This window comes from Alosa sapidissima, chromosome 17 (genome assembly GCF_018492685.1).
Source record: "Alosa sapidissima isolate fAloSap1 chromosome 17, fAloSap1.pri, whole genome shotgun sequence".
Classification (NCBI taxonomy): Eukaryota; Metazoa; Chordata; class Actinopteri; order Clupeiformes; family Clupeidae; genus Alosa; species Alosa sapidissima.
In genome coordinates this window covers 16,551,770-16,568,890 of record NC_055973.1, presented here as the reverse complement: position 1 = coordinate 16,568,890, position 17,121 = coordinate 16,551,770, and the positions used below count along the sequence as shown (strand labels likewise).

General features: G+C 41.7%; 3 protein-coding genes and 1 non-coding gene across 5 annotated transcripts; 3 read left to right on the top strand and 1 right to left on the bottom strand.

Moving 5' to 3' along the window:
* Positions 1 to 28: 28 nt before the first annotated feature.
* On the bottom strand, positions 29 to 6,958 carry lypla1 (lysophospholipase 1). Of its 2 annotated transcripts, none has more exons than XM_042068373.1 (9): positions 6,941 to 6,958; positions 4,792 to 4,823; positions 4,584 to 4,649; positions 4,431 to 4,478; positions 3,934 to 4,004; positions 3,564 to 3,637; positions 2,783 to 2,884; positions 2,464 to 2,640; positions 29 to 440 (listed from the first exon to the last, which is right to left on the bottom strand). In XM_042068373.1, the coding sequence occupies exons 4-9, from the start codon at positions 4,469 to 4,471 to the stop codon at positions 387 to 389; spliced, it is 519 nt and encodes a 172-aa protein (XP_041924307.1). In that variant the 5' UTR covers positions 4,472 to 4,478; positions 4,584 to 4,649; positions 4,792 to 4,823; positions 6,941 to 6,958; the 3' UTR covers positions 29 to 386. The 2 variants fall into 2 exon arrangements, with proteins under 2 accessions (XP_041924307.1, XP_041924306.1); XM_042068372.1 differs by lacking the exon at positions 6,941 to 6,958 and adding an exon at positions 5,104 to 5,569.
* Positions 5,874 to 5,945, top strand: trnaa-ugc. Its single transcript has one exon. It is a non-coding gene; the product is annotated as a tRNA-Ala (tRNA).
* mrpl15 (mitochondrial ribosomal protein L15) lies at positions 6,250 to 9,285 on the top strand. The gene is made up of 5 exons (XM_042068371.1): positions 6,250 to 6,435; positions 7,903 to 8,060; positions 8,169 to 8,334; positions 8,629 to 8,752; positions 8,871 to 9,285. Exons 1-5 carry the CDS (start codon positions 6,331 to 6,333, stop codon positions 9,209 to 9,211), a joined length of 894 nt encoding a protein of 297 aa, XP_041924305.1. The 5' UTR covers positions 6,250 to 6,330; the 3' UTR covers positions 9,212 to 9,285.
* Positions 9,286 to 15,651: 6,366 nt separating this feature from the next.
* sox32 (SRY-box transcription factor 32) lies at positions 15,652 to 16,817 on the top strand. The gene is made up of 2 exons (XM_042068839.1): positions 15,652 to 15,961; positions 16,180 to 16,817. Exons 1-2 carry the CDS (start codon positions 15,652 to 15,654, stop codon positions 16,815 to 16,817), a joined length of 948 nt encoding a protein of 315 aa, XP_041924773.1.
* Positions 16,818 to 17,121: the final 304 nt, after the last annotated feature.

Genomic DNA, 17,121 nt, shown 5'->3' with positions numbered 1-17,121 from the left:
AATAGAAAATCTGGAAGACACAGAGAGGTAAAGCAGATGGCTTTTATTTACAGTAAATTAGCATAAAATCAGCTACATCCTCAGTCTTTGCAATACATCACTTGTCATAAAGACTGTCATGGCAACAGTGGTTTGTCTACGTATCCTCTTCATGACCTCTGAACCTGGATGGTCACCCAACTCATCCAGCTGACAGAATAATTCCTATAGCAGCACATTGGTCAGTCCCCTCGGTCAGGTGGGTTCTGGAGTCAGCAGCGCGATGAGAGTCCTGTTTGGGTTCAGTTCTGTTTGAGGCTCAATCAGTCTGATTTGGATTGGGTCACCAGCTATCAATGAGGTTGGGCAGCCGTTCGTCACTTGTCAACTGTTCACACGCTGCCAGCTTAGTCAATTGGAGGCAAGTGTGTTTCTATGAATCCTTTGATATCATCCATTTCCTACACCAAAAGAAACGCACGCACAATCACAAGCTGAAAAGGGCTCAGTAGAACAAAGCAAAACCAAAGAAATACAGGAAGCAGAGAAAGGATGCAAGAACAGGACCAAAAGACAATTGGGCACACCGATTATTTTGTGGTTGTGGGTATGAAATAGGGCTATACAATCATCGCAATATGAACCAATGCAATTACTTAATTGCAAAAGCTACAAATAATCGTCCACAGTTAATTTTGTCACATTTATGACTTTTATATTCATATAATCTTCCTTGACTGTGCCACTTCTGTTTGGTGGGTGTGCGTAGTGCGCAAGGGGCACAGAAATTCTGATTGGTGAGCTTCAGTCAGTCGGTGCGCTTCTTATGCACTGGGCATGCTCACCAACAGACATGGACAGTATTTTAGTGGGCTCTTTGCATGAAAGGCTCTCAATGTGGCCTCTTTGTTACCGGTGGAGTGTTAACTGTGTTGTAACGGCATCTTCTGTTATATTCTGCTCCTAAACATCTCCAGTCCGACACTGAATATCTTGTTTGCCCAATAATAACAATTTGAACTCGCATAGGCTAAATCCTTCTTTATCGTAATGTGCTGATTTACTAGGTGCAACACACCTGGCTCCACCACAAACAAGCGAGCCGTACGTGCAAAGAGCCAATTACTGTAGATGTATTTGAAATACCTATTTAATTACTTTAGCATATTTTGTCATGTGTATTTTGCAGGATTGGAAAAAGTAAAATGTAGTTTGTAACAAAATATTTTGAGGGATTGTATTTATATGTTTTTCTCAACTAAGTCAAAATTTCATCACTCAGTTAAATATACTACCTATAACCATGACAATAGGCTATGCTTATCATAGTCTGGGAGCCAAAGGCCAGAATATCGTTTTTTCTTTGCTGTTTCTTGTTGCTTAGGGGTTACGCAATAAGAATAAGGAGGGTGCCCAGTCATATTTCTTGGGCAATTCCATATATTCAACTCTAAAGTTAACCTAAGTAGCGATTTGTCCAAAAAAATGCCAATTTCATTACCCTTTCGAAAGGACAGCATAACATGTAAACCCAATTTTCCCTTTTCTTGCCACATTGTGACCAGTTTTGATCAGTGCTTCAATCAAGCTTGTGCAGAATAATGATGTCAACCATAGCAACGAAGCTCTTATCTTATCTTAGGAATTGTAAGTTTTCCTTACTAAGAGTAGGTCCAAGAGGCTTTGTGAATAACTTTTAAGAGAAAACTCCGAGCTAAAATATTTTAGTGCGATTTAGGAGTACTCCTAGTGGTAAGATAAAATGCTTTGTGAATACGGACCCTGATCTACTAGGAGTCCTAATGTACAGAATGAATAGCCAATCAGAAAATAGTATTTCTTGTCTTGATACATGTTCAATAATATGCCTTGTAGTTTCTTTTAAAAAGTTTGGGTACTGTGTGGGTATTTTTGTATTTTTTTATTAATTACTTTGTATTTTATTTTGTTACATTTCATCAGCCAGTATTCGTAGTTTGTAACAAAATAGTTTTTTGATGTATTTGTGCCCACCTCTGCTCACCAATCAGGGGTGGCACAAATAAAAGAGACATTTGTAATATTGAACTGCCCGACCAATAAATCGGTGTGCCGATTATCAGCAGATATTAGCTATTTGATATTTAGATATTGTCCCCAAATTGTGCAGCCCTAGTATAAAAACAATGCAAAAACATAAGAACCACGCTCGAACGTGACATTGTATGTCCAAAATCCATCAGTTCGCCATTTTTTATAGCAAGATTGCATTACAATGCATTAGATTTCTGTTCAAAGATGAATCATGAAAGATCAATCTAAGTTAAGATTTTCTATATTACAAAGTTTACATAATATATCAGCTTCTTTTTCTATAGTATAAGTGAGAAGCAGGAGGGGGAGAGAAGGAAGCACTTGAGGCAAGAGAAGTCATATTGTTGTACTACTACTACTTGTGTGTTCTGTGGGGGTCTGTAGTTGGAAGCTGGGTGCTGATAGACTGACCTGGGGGCAGGAGGAGTGGGGCATCCCGGGGTAGGTCTTGAAAGTGATGTTAGCAGGGTTGAGGAGGGTCTTGAGTTTCTCGACTGTGAGGCGGCCAAACACCAGTGGCACCAGAGGGTCTGCTTCCCCATGGCATTGAAGTACAGGCACATCCTTATTGCAGGTATCAGCAGCAGCCTGAAGCCAAACACACACACACACACACACACACAGTGAAAGAGAGAAAGAAGTCACTGTGTGCAAGGGAGAATAAGCACCAAAGTGCCTGTAAAAGAAAGAGAGAAAGGAAGAGTGATGGAGAACACAAACAAGCTTATACCTGTGAAAAAGAGTGTCTAAGAGGCATCCAGCAGCTAAGGGCCAAAACACCACCAAGCTTCTGATTTGTGGTAAGAGCAGTGTAGAGAGACAGTGCCCCTCCCTGCACACACAAACACACAGATACATACTCTTGAGCTCAAATATCAGTATGCTTCTTTCCATGTTGCCATTTAAGATGTTATAGACAAAATACCCTGTGAAAAAAAAGAAAATCTGCAATATGGCCATTTTTTGGAGGACAGATGCAGACGAAATTTAATACGGTATAAAGGAAAGAGTTTTACCTAATTTTGACCCAACACTTCTTACTACAACTTTAGATAAATCATCTATTGACACTTAAGTATGGTTGTGTTTCAGTTATCTTAGGACAGAGAGATTTAATGGGTAAGACTGGTAACTTTAACAGTTTACAATTTGCAGCTTGATGGCTCACAGGTAGACCTGCACCCATCATTAATGCTTCTCTACTGGTTTGTGCAGCAGGACTGAGGGAAAGCATGGCCCCAGATGAGCCCTCTGTTTCATGAGCCAGCAGTTTTTAATCAACTTCATAATCCTGACACGGTCATAAGCACAGCATTCAGATCTGTGTAGACCTTCGCCAACAGGGCAAAAGTGGTTTACAGAAGTGTTTTACAAGGTTTGTGCAGTGGTTTACAGGATGAACTTTCATAATAATCGTTTACAGCTTGCAAAAATATCACAAGTTACATTACATTCCCCCTAAATGCAATTGCCAAACAAACAATGAAGCAAAAGCCACTCAGATTGTGTACCTGAGAGAATCCTCCAAGCACGATCCTGGTGGACGGGATGCCATTCTTCACTTCTTGATCTATTAATGCTTTGACTGAGGGGTGTAATTCACAATTAATTACACAATACTTCCTCAATAGATTGACTATAGAACGATAGACTGAATGATAGATCAGAGGATAGAATGAGAAAACAGACAGAAAGATAATACAACTGACTGACAGACAGACAGATAGACCACTAGATAAATAAAATGATTAAAAAAAACAAACAAGACAGACAGAAAGATAGAGCAATAGCTAGAACGAAAATAGAAAGACAAACAAACAGACTATCTACAGCATATTCAGATTAGTCTTTATTTAAAGTGACTTGTGAATATAAACTCACTGTTCTCTGCGGCTCGTTTGATACCAGACTCATCTTCAGCTGCATCTGGGCTCAAGCTTACAATATCAAACCTGCAAGACAACAAAACATATTAACATAAACCCAAAGGTCCTGTTCAATGTCTACAATAGTATGCATTAAGTTTGTCATAATTGAGGGAGAGAGAGTTCCAACGTTGTCAGAGAGTTCCAACCTCTTTCACATATAAAGCTTGAATGAAGGAAGTAGGCTACAACTGGGCAGTGCTAAACATAGACTACAAAGGAATCCACAATTCTTATTCAACTGTGGCAAAAACACCTTTTCAAGTCAAGATAGATGGAAGATGCAAAAAGCCTAAATCTAATTGCAACCTTCCAGTTCCTCCTGAGCCGTGGCAGTTTTTGAAATAGTGAAGGTCTATCAACACCAAACTGTGACTGAGTGGCCAGTGGGTAACACATTGGGCCTCATAAGCTACCTTTTCCACTGTGAATAATAATGCTGATGTCTCTTACCATGAAGGCATGCGCATATTCATGTTGAGGCTCACAGGCATGATGGGCCTGTGAATAAGCAAGCCAACAAACATATCGTGAATTACACAGGCATCTCAGGGATGAGATACAGCTAGGCAAAATGCTGGCTTCAAGAACTGAGCGAGTACTCACGCGTGTGGACATATATATTTCACATGTGGGGTCCTGATACCTGCAAAGGCTTCTGCCCAGCCATGCCTGTAGAGGAAAGTTCCGTCATTATTATGCAAACACATTAACAACACCTCAGTAGGCTACTCTAGACAGAATTGAGACATTCGTAAGAGTTTTGTTAAATTAGGTGAATATAACATAGACCAGTTCATATTCTAATACGTACCCGGTGTCACCTAGGCCATGAAGAAAAATCACCTGCCGACATCAACAAAGATTCATTAGAGCTACACTATTTTCCACTCACATGTCCAGTCTAGATGCATGAGCGCAACGATCGTAGCCTATATAAAAATGATTGCCTTTTACAACGTAAACAAAGGGAGAGAGCAGACTCTTTAGATATAATTTGCATGCTTTGGTTTAAAGTGTCCCGTGAGTTTGGTGCTGTGTGATGAATAGCCTACATAGCATGTTGACTACAACAACGGCTAAAGTACAGGTGACCTGCACGTCCTCGCATGCAACAATAACTCACCGCTGCACTGGCCTTTCGGGCTGCTGGGACGATAGCGGGCAGCGGTGCCGACATATTATTACCACACATATAACGGACGGACAGTTGACATTCAACAAGAGAAACGGTAATGGCTATGCCACCTCTTTTAAAACACACAACCGCCAACCAAATTGACTATCTTAAGCTACCCCTTCCGCTGCCAGCACAATGCGCTCTCGTCTTGATTGGTGTCCACTTAATTTTTAAATCGGACGAAACCGGCATCCATATCAGCATTACTCATTTAATAAAAGATGTTAAACGTAAGATAACACTGCCGAGGAACTCTTTGGTCTTGTGAGACAACGTCTCCTGCTGAATAGTTTCCCTAAAGTGCTTTTAGAAGCGGTGGTGCTGATCCGTCCAGGAAATCCCGCCTCCTGCAGCGGGTGACTGATAGCTCGGGGTGTCCTTGCTGCAAGTGACACTTCTCAAAGCATTAAGCTCCCAGGCTGGATGTAGCCCGATTAGCGCGACTAACCCACTAGGTCACATGCTGCATGCATTTTAAACACTAGGCTACACGAACATTACATGGGTAGGCAGGCATACTAGTAGCAGGGTACAGAAAAATAGGGTACAGAAATGTCTGGCAAGTTTACATGTCGTTTTTTAAAATTTTCATCTAATGTTCTCATACCTTAATGATGGTATTTTTTATTCAAGTAGATACCAAATATATAGAACTACAGTTATACAACCCTGTACAGATTATAAAATTGGGTTTACAAGCCTTCATTGTCGCCGTTGGGGATGTAGCTCAGTGGTAGAGCGCATGCTTTGCATGTATGAGGCCCCGGGTTCAATCCCCGGCATCTCCAATGAATATTTTCATAATGTGAACAATTCAGATGTATTATAAACTCTATAATGAAGATGTTATGGATGTCCATATGATGGAGAAGCTTGTAGCTTAAACGTATCATCCCGAATAACCTGGCTTTTTCATTGCTTAAAAAAAAAAAAAAAAACGTTAAGCAATGTCATATCTTCTCCAGAGTTATTGTGATCCATAGTCATAGAAGGAGGCACAGTAAGAAACTATAGGACTTTGATGTAAAAGTAGATTCAGAGAATGTCTAATAAGGGCTCTGGTACATTGTAACAGATTGTTTTGTAACAATGCTTCCGGTTGAGGCACACACGTGATTATCCGCCATGACAGTTGTCCTTGAATGAAGTGCATGGAGAGCCATCCTTGGTACAATGTCTGTGTCCAAGACGACTGGTGGAAAGTCTTTGGATATTTTGAAGAATCTTCCTCGAATTACACTTGCAAATTTGCGTCCAAACCCCGGTGCCAAAAAAGAAGTAAGTCATTGTCTTTCCAATTTGTGGCGAATGTTGCCTAGCTAACTAACGTTAGCCAACAAGTTAGCATTCATATGGTTAGATATTCATATTCACATCAGCTAACGTCATTTAAACGTTAGCTAGTTTACTGTGGTTCATGTAATTATTTTACCAGTGTATACGTACGCAATTAAACATACATTTACAGCACCAACAATGTAACTTTAAACTCCGATTAAAAGCTAACGTTACGAACTTAACATACTGCCATCATCTTCAGTCAGGCTGATTATAACTTAAAGGAAAATTCCAGTATTTAGCACTTTGAGTCCCTTTTCTGGTTTGTTTTGGATGAACTAGAGTGGTGGACACCGAAATTTTGACGATTGGTCCTGTCTCGAACCTTTCTGACTCGCTTTGAATCGCCTTGACTAGTCAGAGTGGCTGCCAGCAGGCATACTGTAGGCTACTCAAACATGTCCTAAAACAACCCTTAACGTTCGTTTACAAAACTGCAACTCACCGAGTGGTGTTCGTTGATGTTCCAAAACAAGTAGCGTAGGGAAATAGTTTCTGTCGTGTTTTATTTGGCATTTTGTAAAATCCCATTGATTTCTGTTGGCAGACTCCTTGCACGTTGATATTAATGCGCCACCGTCTATGCTTCAGGTTCAAATATTGAGCAGTTGTGAATAGTTCCACAATAGCAAATAAGACGGCTGGAAATCATACATTGCGCCGGTATATTTGCTTTTAATAATCAAAGAACACCACTAACCACTTGGTGAGTTGCACAGTTTTGAAAACGAACGTTAAGGGTTGTTTTAGGACATGTTTGAGTAGCCTACAATATGCCTGTTTGCAGCCACTCTGAGAAGGTCAAAGGCGATTCAAAACAAGTCAGAAAAGTCGAAACAGGACCAATCGTCAAAATGTCGGTGTCCACCACTCTAGTTCATCCAAAACAACCCAGAAAAGGGACTCAAAGTGCTAAATACCGGAATTTTCCTTTAACTAGCTTGGCCATGTTTTTGCTTCCGAAAACCTGTAGTGTTACTCACCAGTGCAAGAGCATTTTATGGGGGGTTTGAACATCCTGTTGAGAATTTGGTCGCTTTAGTTGACTATGCACTGAACACTTGCATGATCTTCCATGGTTTAAGAGGAGTTGCTATCTTCGTCCTTATTCCTTTAACATGACTAGGCTGAACCCAATAACCCATTACAATAAACAGCAGTGTTAATGATAAGGCTTATACCATGTGTATGCATTTATATATGTAAGTGTCAATTAATATATTCTAAGTAAAAAGTAATATTTATTGTAGTAATTTTTCTACAGCCACACCAAACATCACAAAGAACTCACTTTCTTTTGTAACATTTTCTAACAGTTTTGTCAGGCCATAAGTAGCATCCATTGAACAGTGATGCAAAGTTACCTTCATTCTGACACTGACCAGACTTTCCTTTCTTCCTTTCTAGGAGAGGAGGCGAGGTAGAGGTGCCCATGGTGGTGACAAAAGTGGTCGAGGTCACACGGGAGAGAGACAGCGGGGGAATCGCCCACGTCTTGGCTTTGAGGGAGGACAGACTCCCTTTTACTTGGCCATTCCAAAATACTCTTACAATGAAGGACACAGGTTGGCCATGCACTTACACATTTACTTGACAGTGTAATTCATAATGTGACATTTGTGACTCGACCTGAGAGTTCTTGTTGTTTGTTTATAAATGTTGTATGAATCTAGTCAGCGTCCCCAGTACCCTCCACTGACGCTGCGCAGACTGCAGTATCTAATTGATCTGGGTCGAGTGGATACCTCCCAGCCCATTGATCTGACACAGTTGGTCAACTGCAGAGGAGTTACCATCCAGCCACTGAAGAGACACTATGGCATCAATCTTGTCGAGGAGGTGTGTGTATGAATGTTGAAAATGACAAGGCAGTGTTCATTGTAGTTGGTGTTTTCTGTTCAGAATATTGTGCATGTTTCATTTTAGCAGCCATTAAATTTAGCTAGACTTGTCAAATGTCAATGCAATCCAGGCCATTTCCAGTGCTCTCCACTGGATGGCAGCATGCAGCTTACTGTGTTCCCTGTGTTTGCCAGTTCTGTCCACAGAACTTTTTGTCAGGATTGGCATGGAGTTGAAGTTGTCATTTTAAACCAGTTTTGATATGTTTATTTGTGTGTGTTTGTATTGCAGGGGGCTGACCAGTTCTGTACCAAAGTAAATATTGAGGTCCAGATTGCATCTGAAGGAGCTATATCTGCCATCGAGAGGAATGGTGGCGTCATCACAACAAGCTACTATGACCCTAGGAGCCTGTGTATGTATCTTGCGTCTTACAAAGTATATACAGTCAGTAAAACACCGTTAAAATGAGTGTTCTTCGGCAGTTTATTTAATTGTTCTCTAACTTGTACGCATCTTTGTGTCCCACACAGCCGTCCTCATAAAGCCTGTGCCATTCTTCATGACCGGCCAGCCCATCCCCAGACGCATGCTACCAGGAGAGGACCAGTTGAAGTACTACATGGACCCCAGTAACCGTGGTTACCTGGCTGACCCTGAGCAGGTCCAGGAGGCTCGCGTGGCCCTGGCGCAGAAATACGGTTACGTTCTTCCGGACATTTCCAAAGATGAATTGTATAACATGTTGGCCATGAGAAAAGGGCCGCGGCAGATTTTCTTTGGCCTGTCACCTGGGTGGCTGGTCAACATGGCAGAGAAAAAAATCCTTAAACCAAGAGATGAAAAGTTGCTACAATATTACAATGCTCAGTAGTGCCTCATGATCATGTAAATACATGTTGTTGTTATTGTTATTGACTAAAAAAATATCAGAATATAGTCACATCAGTCTTTGTGTGAATGGATGTGTGTGTGAGAGAAAGATGCAGTCTCAGAGTATTTGTTGGCTTATTTTTTAAGGCCTTCACCACAATTAAAGTTTGTCAGAGTGAATATAGGAGCATCAGTGAGAAAAATGTAATATGCATAACATGTTATCACATTAATGTCTTGAGGGCTTAATATAAGAAAACAAATATGAAGGTATCTCTGTATTGATTATGATATGATGAGTTATGAACTAGAAGTAGCATAGTTGTTAGTGAGCTGAGCTGAAATCTGGACATTTGCCCGACACTCAGGAGAGAGCCTGGCATTCAACCATTTTGGGCCTGGGTTGAGACCCTTCATAAATGTTAGAGACTGAGGTTCAGGGTAGACATTTGGTTTACTAACTGCAAAAGTAAATGATCTGAAAATAGGCATCCTACACAGTTCTGGCTATAGCCAGATTGGTGTCTTGGTTCAAGCCTGAGCTGGTGTGGATTGAGCCATGCATATGAGAGTTAATTTCCTACTTGCAACTCTTAGCAGTGAAAGTGAGCAAAGCACCAGGTCGATAACTTGCCATTAGTAACTGGGAGATGGAAGGAGCGTGAGTATGAGCAGGTGAGAGGAAACTGGGAAAATAAGAACTAAAGACCGAAAAACAGGAAACAGATGCCTGTTGTTGGTGTGTATGTGTGCCACGGTAAACGGTGAGTGTGTGTGATTAGTCACAAAGCAGCTGTGTCCGGGCCGCACATTCAAACTACGAGTCGAGTCACACTCGGAACTCTGTCAACAAGCATGCTGTTTTTCAAAAAGACTTCAGGTCTTGTTATCAGTAGGCTATTAAGCAGACAAAACTTCTGTATAGTAGTATATTCCACAGGATGATTTTTTTTAAATAGAAAATATGTCTGATCTGACGTAGCCTAATTTGCGTCACTGAATTACATTCTTTAAATTCTTTAGCATCATACGTTTTCCTCTATGCGTTTTCCCGATTCAAATTGTAGCCTTGGCAATTTAGGCCTATTTCTTATCTAATCTTGACCTAAAGGCTAAACGGTATTTTGCTAATATTGGTGAACAATTATTAGGCTAATATTATTATTATTATTATTATTCCATATTATATCATCATTATGCCTACTATTATTATTGGGCTTTTGGTTTACCCGGGTTTAGGAGGCTAAGGGAATGTGGTTTTAGTGTTGTTACGTAAACAAAAATCTAGTCTAAAAATCTTATTACGCATAAAATGAAGACTTCCTCCCTTACTTATGTTTTTCGTTCCCCATCTTTTTTTGTTTGTTTAGTTAGTTCACTTAAACTTCGGATGATGTCCGTAAATAGCTCTCTGGTTCATGCAGATATTGTCTTAAGGGACGAGGCCATAGAATTTCAGCTGGTACGAGGCTTTATCAAAGGAAGCATATGTTAGTGTGTGCGCACGGCTGGCCGTATTGTGTAAACCCAACCACCACCAGCTCCCTCTTTCTCCTACGTGCGGCACAGCGCGGAAATGTCACCAAGGCTTGTACCCACGCGCTGATCTTATCGACGGGCAGGACGGGATCCTCTGGAGCGCGCTTGGCGCACCCGAGGTTATGCGCCAAATTGAAGGACTAATAATTCTTATTTTGCGAGTTCAAATTTCAGAAAAGGTTTTGCTATCTAGTAAACTATTTGTTTTACTTTTTATCTTCACAAGTCAGCCCTAAGCCCCATACCTCATCAAATGAATGTTTACTGAAAGGCGTAGTCCTATGTACAAAGCTGCGTTTTTAAACCAATCCCTATAGGCTACAGGTTTAATAATCGTCGCACCAAACCTGAGTGCATTTACTTTAATTTACTTTAGAGGTAATTCACTTAAATCAAATGGATGGTAAAACACTACTTAATATGGCTTTAACTAGTTTAGGTTACATGAAGTGTAGGAAATCACTCCTTACCAAATATTGGTTGTTTAAGTAACAGGTTAATATGCGGGATTGCAAAATTGGTCGATCATTAGGCCTACAGCCTAAATTTAGTTGTATTCAGTGCTAAGACTAATAACAGAATCAGGTAGCCTAATGTGTGAGATCTTCATACATCTGCCAACTTAGGCTATGTGGCTTTCAATAGGGCTGATAGGGTACCACTGCTGTGAGAGACATAAGGTTGATGCAGACGTTATGATTGAGTATTTCTTTTACGGGAGGCTGTTGTAGGAGTTAGTTTGAAATATTTACATGCCCTGGCCAGGCAGGAAAAGCGGCCAAAACCTTTCAGCATTATACTTTAAATAAATCAAACCACAGGAAAGAACAAAAACACAATCAGTGTTTATGAGCGAACCCCTGCTCTTATCTTCAAAGCTGCAGAACTCCCTCAGAATGAAACGCGGCCTGTGTGTGTGTGCGTATGCGTGCAGTTTGTGTGCGCGCGGGCACGTGTGTGTCTGTCTCAGATCATGTCTGCGCATTGCTCGCAAGCATAGCTGCATGTGTGCAAGTATTTGTGTGCATGCGATGGGGGTGTGGAGCAACACAAGACATCTGAGTCAATAATGAGAAAGAATTGCTTTTTGAATGAAATCAAGGCTAGACTGGTTGGGAGACAAGGGCAGAGCAAGATGATAAAGTTAATTGAATAACTGGCTGTTTGAGCTGCCTGAGCTTGGGTGACAGACAGGTTGAAGATCTTCAGTAATCAGGTCTACCAGGGATTTGATCAGACAGAACAGTTTGTGCTGAAAGCTCAGAATCTGATGACATAGAATAGTCCACATTTTAAAGACTTAAGTGAGTGAGTCAGAGAGAGTGAGTGTGTGTGGGGGGTGGGGGGGCAAAATACAAGGGGAGGTAATCCATTGTATGGGTCTTATCACCTGAACTGCAACTGGAATACAATTCTTCATTTACAAAGAATACTCAATCAGAAGGAACAGGAGTTGTAAGTGGGTCCACTTCAAAGTAAATGAGTGAGAGCGTTTCTTCCCCTGCTTTCCGGAGACATCACACATACAGAATGATGAACTGTCCACTCTAGTGGGGTCTGGCTCCTCAGGGTCGTGCTTTGACTCTGTTCACTTCTTTGTCTGCCAAAAGCCAAGAACTGAGTTCTCCTCCCATGATTACCATCAGAAAGTTATTAATAGTTTCTCTCACACACACACACACACACATACACACACACACTGACACAAAAACTCAGAGGTGGTCAAGGCTTGGTGGCCTACAACAACATAACATTTTGCTTTTCCTAGGAGCATCTGTTGTCCTCAAAACCACTAAGTATGTTGCCTGTACTACCATATAAAGGAATGTCATTGTATGTATGTATACACGCTATCCAGGATAATGACATCACACCACACATACATGCATTCATGGCTTACAATACTCTAAGCACCTGAATTTGAACTTTTTAAAGTTTGCTAAAGTCATTTGACCGGTGTGGTGCATAGGTTTGGAATAATCAGATCATCCCTCTGTTAGACTACTTGTGTGTGTGTGTGTGTGTGTGTGTGTGTGTCTGTGTGTGTGTGTGTGTGTGTGTGTGTGTGTGTGTGTGTGTGTGTGTGTGTGTGTGTGTTTGTCTGTGGTTGTGTGTTATCTATTTTAAGAGGCGGTGCCTCATTGTGTCTCACTAATGAGGGCTCTGTAAGCATGCTTTCCCTAGGGGGCATGTAATCCTCTCAGTGTGTTTGGGTGTGAGTGTGTGTGTTTGCCCAAGGTGTGTTTTATCAGTGGTAGAGAAGGTGAGAGAGAGAGAGAGAGAGAGAGAGACCCTGAATATAATACTATGTCCCAGACTGAATTTGCCATGCAGACCACTTACCTGCTGTGCCAATACAATCCAGAATGGTACACATACAATGGCCTGCAACACAGCACTATATGGATACTCTGTAATCATAAATGGGGGTGGCAAAGAGATAGCTGGTGTCTCTTGTCAATTGTACCCATCCTCCTGAATTGGAGGAAACCACAAATTAGCTGCAATACACCAACAGAATGAGCCAGTGTCTCCTCTATGCAATGTCATCCCAAGCTCACATATGAACACAAAGCAATACAGCACTTACAAACCTACTTTCAATGCATTCTCAAAATGTAAGACCTCTTTATGTCTTTGCCAACACCACCTTCTCCAGTCTTCCATAACTCCAACATGCAAATGGAACAAGGTGAGCCCAAGTATTCCAGACAGTCTCCCAGGAAAGATGGTCCATCTTTGGGAAGAGCACAGAGCTGCGACCTGTTCTCTTGCAAAGTCTGACTCTTGTGACATCCAGATGATCCACTCGTCCCTGTATATGAGTGCTGTCCAATACAATGGAACATTGTAATCCACACACTCAAAGAACAATTGCCAGAAAACAATCACCCATTCAACAGTGCATACATACACAAGCAAACAACAAACACACACACACACACAAAGGTCTGTATATAGCCTATATATAGGCTTATAGGCTAACATAATAAACTGTGATAGAAAGAGGATGATAATAGAATTATGTATGTGTATTTAAAAAAAAAAAAAAAACGAGTGAAAAGGAGGTGCCATTAAAACAAAACAAAAAAATCCCAAAAGTCCTGCCATGGGCCCTTAGTGCTGCACCCCACCACATCGGTGCTTGACACGACTGTCAAACGAAACTAACATTATTGTATTCACGCTGAGCTGCACGGGTTAATTAATTAACCCCATTAGAGAACTAAACAGCAGCTCGCGGCCCGTGTGCGTGATTTCACGCGCCGGGATGTGGATTCTGCCTTTTTAACTCTAACGGCGCGTGAACGAGCAGAGGTTTCAGAGAGAAAGCATGAAAGCCACGGAAAAATGAATCAATCATTTATTAACACCAGAGAGCTTTCAAGATCCTGCATGTGTATTGGCGTTCTTGTTTCTGTTTCTCGGAATGTGAATTCTATTCTGTGGCACTACACAGGCTTCCAAATTGGAGAAAACGTTTAGGCTATTATGGCCTACCATATTCTCTGTGGCATTTTCATGTCAAATATGATTGAAACTCTAAAATGTTTCATATCAACACTAGATTGGATTAACAATAGCCTTGACGAGTAGATTCACAGACTGATGAATAGGCCTGGTAGCCTAGATGTTTTTTTATGATAGAGTGATAGAGTAGCCTATTGTCTTTAGCCTATCATGTTAGACCTCAAAGTTTGAAGTCATTGCTTGTTTTCCTATGTTTTGATACGGTTTGTGTGCCCTTTGCTATCGTGTTTACATTGACATCAGTGCAAGAATTATTTCAACAAAAATAAACTATTTAAAGTCTTGATCAGATTTTGTTTGAGAATATAACAATTATTTATCGAAGATTTAATTAGGCCAGCACTTATCAAGTAATCAATCTAGATGGCCTACCACTATGATAAAACGTGGACAGGATTAAATTCGATTACTTGGATAGACGGCCTAACTAGACGAACATTAGTGCCTTAACTGTATAGATTAACCAACACACGTCTATGTTTTGACTTTTGACATTCTTGAGTTTCGTTAGAGCGCCGCGCAGACCTGATTGCTCTTTGAAGATGAGTATCTTAACCTTAATCACTCATTGAATTAAGCGAGGCCAGATCTGAATAGAGCCGTCTGCCTGATCAAGGTGTGAAGGTGAGCTCCATCAGACTACAGTCTATTATAGAATCACATTATTTTGTCATGGCCTAAAGCTGTAGTCTTGCGTCTGCCACTATACGCTGATAACAGGTGCATTAGTAAAATGCCTGAAGGTATGCATGGCCTGGTGTGTATTCTAATATGGAGGCTGCCTGTTGGCGCGATAGGTTGTAGTAGATGACATGAGAATGGCCACTGTGTATGAACAACTGTGAGGTGGTTTAAGACCTTATTCCAGGTTTATTTATTAATCAAATCATCAAAATACACTCCTGCCATAACCTACCTTTTCACTCCGCATAATATTAATTGCAGTGTCTGCTCTTCATTGTGACTTATTCTTGTCATATTTGTGTGAGCAGCGCTAAAGCTATATGAGCTAAATGACTGGCCATGCAGGCACCGACTTTATTTGAAATTGGGAAAGTTTGTTGGCAGTCATCCCCAAATCATGTGTATGTGGAGGGAGATGATAGTTGCGCAACAACTTACACATCTTGCACTTAAACTCCTCCTGTTACCAAAAGCCAGAGGTGATATAGACAGGTTTTTGCATATCCATCTCAGATGAGGGAAAAGTGAGACTGTCTGATGGATGTGAGGTGGATGAATACAGGGGAGTCTCAAACTCACACCTCAAGATCCACTCCTCCCGAGCTCCCATTGGCTCGCTCGATCCAGCGGGCCTACTTTAAGAATGGTGCCCTCTCCACCACAGCCAGCTATCAAAACCACGTGAGCATGTATTTTGAGCGGATGCTGCAAAACTTCGACATGGGTCCCGCCACCGTCTTTGAGAGTGAATGCTACTACCAGGCTCCTTCGCAACCGAAAGCTGAGACGCTGTCCAGCTCTCCTGTCTCTCAGCCGATCAGCCCCGTGTCGGTGGAATCCGAATCCAGCTGCTCGAGCCCGGAGGCCAAACCTTCGGCTGGGGAAGCTCGTGTCCGCAGACCGCTGAATGCCTTCATCATCTGGACCAAAGAGGAGCGGAGACGTCTGGCGCAGCTCAATCCTGAGCTTGAGAATACGGACCTTAGCAAAATCCTTGGTGAGTTGAGAATTGCAATTGCATTCAATGCACTCACATTGAATAACATATGTCAAGTAAATTATGTGAACATGACATGCATAAGCTTTTGAGTAGAAAATGTTTGCATGGATTTGAAATGGGCATCTAAGCAGTGTACTGCACAGAAATGTGATAATAGATATGTCTAAATTGTTGTATTTTGTACTTGATTTTAACACTCTGATGTTTTCTTTTAGGTAAGACCTGGAAAGCTATGTCCCTTGCTGAGAAAAGGCCCTACATGCAGGAGGCAGAGAGGCTGAGGGTGCAGCACACCATTGATCACCCCAATTACAAATATCGGCCCCGTCGCCGCAAGCAGCTCCGCAAGACCGCCAGGCCAGCCCCTTGTGACAAGCTCTTGCCCAGTGACAGTCCTGTGGTCAGGTCTTACAGCACGCCATACAACCTCAGCTACTTGCTCCAGAACCCCCCAGCACAACATGGCTTCACACACACAGCTTCTTACTCTAACACACACTACATGGCTTCATACCCCAACACCTACCCTGTCGCCTACTCAAACACTAGCAGCACACCATATTCCTATGGAGGTCTGGTCCCAGATGGCACCACAACCCCGAATCCACCGGCCTACATGAGCACAGTGCCGTATCCCGAGGACTATTACCCGGCCCAGCCAGCAGTGGCGCACCAGTGGCCAGGACAGGGGCCTCAGGAGCAGGCTGACCAGCGGAGAAGCTGCAGCTGCTCACTGTGCAGTGGAGGGCTCTCTCTAGAGTTCTACCTGGAGCAGGTGAGACTGGACATGCTGGACGAGCTGGACCGCAGTGAGTTTGAACAGTACCTCAACCCAGCGAAGCCAAAAGACTAAAGACTAAAGACTCTGTTAGCTGTATTGGTTTCTTACTAAGGGATTATTAAGTTGCCAAACTGATCTAATTCTGCTGTTAGCCCCAGCAAGAGAGGGGGTCATTGGTGTGCTCATGTCACTTTCATTGTTGCTATGATGTGTATATGTTGATAAATAAATGATTATTTATTTAAATTAACATCAGTCTCAGTGGTTTCCTATAATGACAATGAATTGAATGTAATCTTTGATTTAATGAAATAGTGAGGGATATACAATGAGGACTCTACATTAAACCATTTTCATGGTAATTAAATGTTTATTA

Bases quoted from the DNA above. Each gene is read 5' to 3' on its own strand.
- sox32 (XM_042068839.1), top strand. From the start codon at position 15,652: ATGTATTTTGAGCGGATGCTGCAAAACTTCGACATGGGTCCCGCCACC. The intron at 15,962-16,179 runs GTGAGTTGAGAA...GTTTTCTTTTAG, and splicing joins GGACCTTAGCAAAATCCTTG to GTAAGACCTGGAAAGCTATG.
- mrpl15 (XM_042068371.1), top strand. From the start codon at position 6,331: ATGTCTGTGTCCAAGACGACTGGTGGAAAGTCTTTGGATATTTTGAAG. The intron at 6,436-7,902 runs GTAAGTCATTGT...CTTCCTTTCTAG, and splicing joins ACCCCGGTGCCAAAAAAGAA to GAGAGGAGGCGAGGTAGAGG. The intron at 8,753-8,870 runs GTATGTATCTTG...TGTCCCACACAG, and splicing joins CTATGACCCTAGGAGCCTGT to CCGTCCTCATAAAGCCTGTG.
- lypla1 (XM_042068372.1), bottom strand. From the start codon at position 5,172: ATGTGTGGTAATAATATGTCGGCACCGCTGCCCGCTATCGTCCCAGCA. The intron at 3,638-3,933 runs GTGAGTTTATAT...TACACCCCTCAG, and splicing joins CAAACGAGCCGCAGAGAACA to TCAAAGCATTAATAGATCAA. The intron at 441-2,463 runs GTCAGTCTATCA...CTTTTGGTGTAG, and splicing joins CCCACTCCTCCTGCCCCCAG to GAAATGGATGATATCAAAGG.